We start from the raw sequence: 6,390 nt of genomic DNA, 5'->3' as shown, positions 1-6,390 counted from the left end.
TTACGAACGTTTTAATGGGACCTAACATATAAAAAAAAATGTGCTTTGTTTTTGGTAAACGGATTTGGGGTCGTTACACCCACATTTCTTACAACAATCCTTTTTCGACCCATCATTCATCATTCATAATACATAAATCGTAATTATCCCAAACTTCCGGATTTCAGAAAGTTTTTTTAATCGATGCATATCCCTATTTGAGTAAGTTTTGCTTCGTAAATTGGAAGTGAAACCCGAAGCGGATGCTTGTTGTGAGTTATCCATAATAACGAAATAAGAAAGATTATACTATACTATGAGTAATTAAAGAGAATGGAGAGTGTTTGGTGTGTTTTCAAACTAATCCAACAACATACATTTACACTAACAAATTTATGAGGGTAAAATAGTCCATACACAACCAAATATTTATAAAAACCAGGCTATATTTGAAAATTAAAAAAAAAAAGAAAAACACTCAGGTCGAAAAAACCCGATTTAAATACTTTTTTATTAAAACCGGTTGTCCGAAAAACTGGTTTGGGTTTGGAAAAAAACCGAATTTTTTTCACCTGCAAGTTGTTTCAACAATTTGTGTATCGTTAGATGGGCTTTTGTTAAAGCAAATGGGCTTAAGGTGCTGCTTACAGCCCGGATCCTAGTCCACAATGGTTACGCTTCATTTCTTATTCAGTTTAGACATAAAAAGAGTTAAATTACCAAACAAACCCTCAATTCAGTTTATTATTCGGACTTGCAAAAAAAAAATCCTGTACCTATATCTCATTCTAAAACCCTAATTACCAGCCACGCCAACGTTCTCAGATTCTTCAAGTCGGCTCGCCACTCTATCTCTCTCGATCATTCTTACACTCGTTTCCATTATTAATAGGTATTTTAATTTTAATTCAACTTTATTTGTAACGAAATTCTTTTATTTACTTATTCTGATTCCATTTTGTTACTCCATTTTACATGGTGAACATATAAAGCTGCTATCTTTTGCTTATTTCGAGTTAATATACAAAGTTTTGTTTGCCTCTTGATGATATTTTAGGGTTTAGTCGCTATTCAATCATTGTTTTCCGGAACTTATAGTTTCATATTCGTGTGTTGTTACTAAAAAATTGTTTTTTAGCTTCCAGATATAAAAAGGCTTTTTATTTATTTATTATTTTGTATATACGTTTTGTCAGTTGAATTGATTTTGATTTTTTGATTATTTCACATTGTTTGTGGGTTGAATTAAACAGATAATTGCTGAGATTAAACAGAGACAGTGGTAGTTATCAGCTATGGCAATTTTAGATAACAACCCTAATATTAAAACTGATAACGGTGAGGGTTCGAATAGCAAAAAGAAACGAAAGAGGAACAAGAACAAAAAGAACAATAATGGTGCCGAAGCTTCACAAGTAGCAGAAGTCGATGAAAGTGAAAAAGATGAGGTGGAGAGAGAAATTGAGGTGAAAGAGAAGAAGGGGAAGAAGAAGGTGAAGAAAAATAAGAAGATGAAAAGCGAAGAACATGAGATCGAGACCGATGAAATAAAAGAGGAAGAGGAAGAAGAAGACGGCGATGAGGGTTTGAACGTTGAGGAAGAAGAGGAGATAAAGGAGACGAAGAAAACGAAGGTGAAGCGCAGTGCGGATACTGGTATTATGAGTAGTGATTCGTTTACTCTTTTACCCTTGTCTGAACCAACCAAGAAAGCTATTGCGGATATGGGTTTTCAGTATATGACACAGGTAAACCAAAAAGGCTTGAACTTTATCTGTTATTATTTGTTATTTGCTTTAAACTTGTTTAACTCGTATGCATATATTATGATTGAAGATTCAATCCAGAGGTATTCCTCCTCTATTGGAAGGAAAAGATGTTCTTGGAGCTGCGAGAACGGGTTCTGGTAAAACTTTAGCCTTTTTGATACCTGCTGTTGAGTTGTTGTATCGTGGCAACTTTGTTCCTCGAAATGGAACTGGTGTAGTTGTCATTTGCCCAACTCGGGAGCTTGCGATACAAGTACGTGTTCGACTTCTCTACATTCTTTGATGTTTTGTTTGTGTTTAATGTGATTTTTATGTGTGTTCATGAACTGAGTTTAAGGTGTTTGTGTGATGATGATTGTACAGACTCATGCAGTTGCAAAGGATCTTTTAAAGTATCATTCGCAGACACTTGGGTTGGTTATTGGTGGTGCAGCGAGAAGAGGAGAAGCTGAGCGTCTTGTAAAGGGAGTTAATTTATTGGTAGCGACTCCTGGGCGACTTCTTGATCATTTACAGAACACAAAAGGGTTTATCTATAAGAATCTTAAGGTAAAGTTGTTTGCTTCACTTAACGTATGATGCTAATGCTTTATTGATCATAATGAAACACAAATAGTTGTAGTAAACGTATCAATTTCAATGGTATATCATTTGAGCTAAATGTTTGTAAGGGCTATTTATTCCCACACCTATATGTTTGCTACTGCTGCCGATGATATTTGATCTTAGCTTATAACTATGAACGGTGAATTGAAACGAGAAACTGTGAAATTTATTTTTGTTTTATAAAATTATAACTTTTGGGGGTTTGCAGTGCTTTGTGATCGATGAAGCTGATAGGATTCTGGAAGCAAACTTTGAGGAAGAAATGAAGCAGATTATTAAAATCCTACCGAAGGTATGTTATTTTGTAGCTTTCACCATATTTTTACTTGTTATCCTATCATTTTCGAATATGTATGTGCTTATGTATAGTGTTCTTTTTAAAGTTAATATATTATATCTACGATAAGTGGTTTCTTGCATCATCATGAACTAAGGTGTGATCTTTATAATCCGCAGGCGGAGCAAACTGCTCTCTTTTCAGCCACTCAGACCAAGAAGGTACTATTCTCAAGTCAAATAGTTGTGGTTTTAGTTAAATTAACATTATTCTTTTTTTTTTTGCTTTATTTTCCCGTTCATGTCAAATCACGGCTGTTTAAGTTTTTACTAACTTATTCAGAATTGTACCGCACTGTTGTTTATCATGCTCTTTTACTCCGTTATTCATTGATATTTGTTTATTTTATGCTCTATTTATCGACTATCTTTTACAGGTCGAGGATCTCGCCCGCTTATCCTTTCGTAATACTCCTGTTTACATCGATGTAGATGATGGGAGGGTCGAGGTAAACAAACTGTTATCTTTTTGTAACCAAAAATCACGCTTTTTTTCATGAATTATTTTTCTAATTTTGATGTTATGGTTGTTTTAGGTGACTAATGAAGGTCTGCAACAAGGTTACTGTGTGGTGCCAAGTGCAAAAAGATTCATACTTTTATACTCTTTCTTGATAAGAAATCTGTCAAAAAAAGTGATGGTTTTCTTTTCATCATGCAATTCGGTTAAATTTCACTCGGAGCTTCTTACTTATATTCAAGTGGAATGTTTTGATATTCATGGGAAACAAAAGCAGCAAAAACGAACTTCTACGTTCTTTGACTTTTGCAAAGCAGAGAAAGGAATCTTGTTATGTACTGATGTAGCTGCTCGTGGTCTTGATATCCCTGCTGTGGTATGTACCTTTTTCTACATAGAATTTGCAAAATTGATGGGTTTAGTGGTGTCAAAATGGGTAGTTTTTTTTTGGGAAAGATCGTCTACATCTCACCTCCCCAATACACCACTCATGTGGTATTGGGTTACGTTGTTGTTGTTTTGTCGTATATACTTGCAAACCTTAATAATTCTGTTATAGTTATAAAATTATTTAGGATGTTTTGAATATTAAAAATCAATGTCACAAATTTAGTCGCGTCTTTTTTTTTTTTTTTTTAAATATTAAAAATATGTATGAAGGTTTAGTCTTCTTTTTACTCTGGGAAAGAGTATCATCTTGAAAAAGTCTTACCTGAAATCAGTGTCACAAATTTACATTGTTCTGATTATTTAATGGGCTCAATCTTTGTATTTGTTAGTTTATTAATAGTGGCTTACTTTGATTTTTTTTTTTTTTTTTTTTTCTAGATAACCAATACAGTTTCTATGTGCATAACATTATTGACTCTTATTTGTTTATAGGACTGGATTGTTCAGTATGATCCTCCAGATGAGCCTAAGGTGCTTAACTTTACCTTTTCAGTTTCATGTTTTATTTCATATTGTAGTAATATTTTTATTTTTATTATTTTATCTGGCCATCTTATTATTTATCATCTAATCATAGGAATATATTCATCGAGTCGGTCGAACTGCTCGTGGAGAGGGTGCTAAAGGGAATGCATTGCTTTTCCTTATTCCCGAAGAGCTACAGTTTCTTCGCTACCTCAAGGTATATATTTTTTTTTTTTTTTTTGGGCGAAAATAAATATATAAATCAGTAAAAAGATCGCTATGTCTTATTGAACTGACTGGTATTCGGGTTATTGTTATATGATAGGCTGCAAAAGTACCGGTTAAGGAGTACGAGTTCGATGAAAAGAAAATGAAAAATGTGCAGTCTCACCTGGTACGTATATCTTTTGGCTGACCATAAAGGTGGCAAAATGGGCTGGTTGGTATTGGCCGGGTTTTTTTTTTTTTTTTTACTTGAAAACATCTTTACTAAGCAAAAGAAAGTGCCAAGCATGGTGGTGTAATTAATTGTGTTATTTATCAAAGAAAAAAACTTAAGTTTGTTTTGTGCATATCTTAAATATACACACTTTGGGGATACTTTTGACATGTTCCTTATAACCTTGTAATTTTGGCTTTTTACTCGTTTTGTGTTCTATTGATTGATTTTTTTGGTATGTTTAAACAGGAAAAACTGGTTGGCAACAACTATTATTTGAACAAATCAGCTAAAGAAGCATATAGATCCTACTTGTTAGCTTATAACTCACATTCCATGAAGGACATCTTTAATGTTCATCGTCTCGATATGCAGGTACCATATATACTTATACTTTGTATAAATAGATGCTGTTTTGTGGGTCTTATTTTCTTAATAGATTCATTTTGTTTCGATTTTTTAATGATGACAGGCTGTCGCGGCATCATTTTGCTTTTCGAATCCTCCAAAGCTAAACTTGAACATAGACAGTAATGCATCAAAGTTCAGGCAAAAATCACGTAAGATTGAAGGAAGAAGTCGTAATGGATTTAGCGAAAACAATCCTTATGGCAGGAACCGTGGAGGGCGTGATGATAACACCCAGATTGTAAGATATTAGCAGCAGATGATGTCACCCATGCCCAATTTTGAAGCTAATGTTGTTTAAACTTTATTTACTATAAGACGGTTGTTCTTTTTACTACATTTTGTTATCAAGAGGTATTTTATTTTATTTGTCTGCCAAGGATAATTTACAGTTTTTATTCCAGATATTATGTTCCCTTGTGGTGGAGTTTGTGTAGCTTGAATACACTGCAGTTTGTTTAGAATTAAATGCCAAATGACGTTGCGTTTGATAAGACATAATGGTTAAGTGCTAAATGGTTAACCCAGATTGCCAATGACTTTTTTATTGTTTTATTATTATTTTCTTTAATCTACAAAACTTTGAACAACCTTTAGTTTAATTTTTTCAACATTCTGAAATATCCTGATAGAATTGAATTCAGTATAAAGGAACTGTTTGGCCTTTAATTTTGAGAACCTAATTGAGTGAAGCATTTCTGTTAAGGATATAAAAAGTGGTTCTGAATGTAGTTTCAGTTGCAGCATTTTTAATCATGAGAAGGTACTGTTGCACATGTATGTCAACATCTATTGCAATCTTGAAGCTAAAATTTTTTTAATTGATGGACTTTTCAGAACATTAGTAGGTAATAGGTTGATTAATCATTATTACTCAATTCAACAAACAAGTTTTTCAATGAAATAAATACATTGGAGATGGACATTACAAAGAGTCAGATGATACACGATATTAGTATGAACAAAATTATGTATCAAAGTAAGTAACTAAGTTGACACTGAAACACCACTTCTTTTCCAAATCTATTTGAAGCTGAAACATATTTCGTATTATACTATAGTTTAACGATTTAGATTTTAAATAATAAAATGTGACGAATTAGCATGTTGTCAGGATGGCCGAGTGGTCTAAGGCGCCAGACTCAAGTTCTGGTCTTCGAAAGAGGGCGTGGGTTCAAATCCCACTTCTGACATTCTATTTTTTTAAGAAAACTTTTGCTATCTTGCATGTGTAAACATACTTCTACATTTTAACCATGGTTTTTATCAGATATCTCTTAATCTTGAAAATCACGTACGTACCCAATTATAGTGAATAATATCATATATGTTCACTTTAAATCTTTAAATGCACCATATATACGCACTTTATCTATTTAATTTTAATTAATTATTACTAAATAAAGATTCACCAAATAATACTGTGACTCATTAAATGGAGATATATGCTATATTTAAATGGACATATATGTTATATT

General features: G+C 32.9%; 1 protein-coding gene and 1 non-coding gene across 2 annotated transcripts; both read left to right on the top strand.

Annotated features, from left to right (window-relative positions):
* Window positions 1-733: 733 nt before the first annotated feature.
* On the top strand, window positions 734-5,439 carry LOC139871825 (ATP-dependent RNA helicase HAS1-like). Its single transcript, XM_071859570.1, has 13 exons — window positions 734-871; window positions 1,233-1,727; window positions 1,816-2,001; window positions 2,112-2,297; window positions 2,563-2,646; window positions 2,811-2,852; window positions 3,068-3,139; window positions 3,227-3,526; window positions 4,033-4,071; window positions 4,178-4,282; window positions 4,391-4,459; window positions 4,754-4,879; window positions 4,977-5,439. Exons 2-13 carry the CDS (start codon window positions 1,275-1,277, stop codon window positions 5,163-5,165), a joined length of 1,851 nt encoding a protein of 616 aa, XP_071715671.1. The 5' UTR covers window positions 734-871; window positions 1,233-1,274; the 3' UTR covers window positions 5,166-5,439.
* Window positions 5,440-6,021: 582 nt separating this feature from the next.
* Window positions 6,022-6,105, top strand: TRNAL-CAA (transfer RNA leucine (anticodon CAA)). Its single transcript has one exon. It is a non-coding gene; the product is annotated as a tRNA-Leu (tRNA).
* The last annotated feature ends 285 nt before the right edge of the window (window positions 6,106-6,390 follow it).

The sequence above is a fragment of the Rutidosis leptorrhynchoides genome, chromosome 10, assembly GCF_046630445.1.
Source record: "Rutidosis leptorrhynchoides isolate AG116_Rl617_1_P2 chromosome 10, CSIRO_AGI_Rlap_v1, whole genome shotgun sequence".
Taxonomy (NCBI): domain Eukaryota; kingdom Viridiplantae; phylum Streptophyta; class Magnoliopsida; order Asterales; family Asteraceae; genus Rutidosis; species Rutidosis leptorrhynchoides.
Note: the sequence above shows the minus strand (reverse complement) of the source record. Positions and strands in the feature narration are given on the sequence as shown.

What these genes read in the sequence shown, in the direction of transcription:
- LOC139871825 (XM_071859570.1), top strand. Translation starts at nt 1,275, where the DNA reads ATGGCAATTTTAGATAACAACCCTAATATTAAAACTGATAACGGTGAG. An exon ending in TTATCTATAAGAATCTTAAG is followed by an intron (nt 2,298 to 2,562) that starts GTAAAGTTGTTT and finishes GGGGGTTTGCAG; the next exon opens with TGCTTTGTGATCGATGAAGC. An exon ending in GTCTTGATATCCCTGCTGTG is followed by an intron (nt 3,527 to 4,032) that starts GTATGTACCTTT and finishes ATTTGTTTATAG; the next exon opens with GACTGGATTGTTCAGTATGA.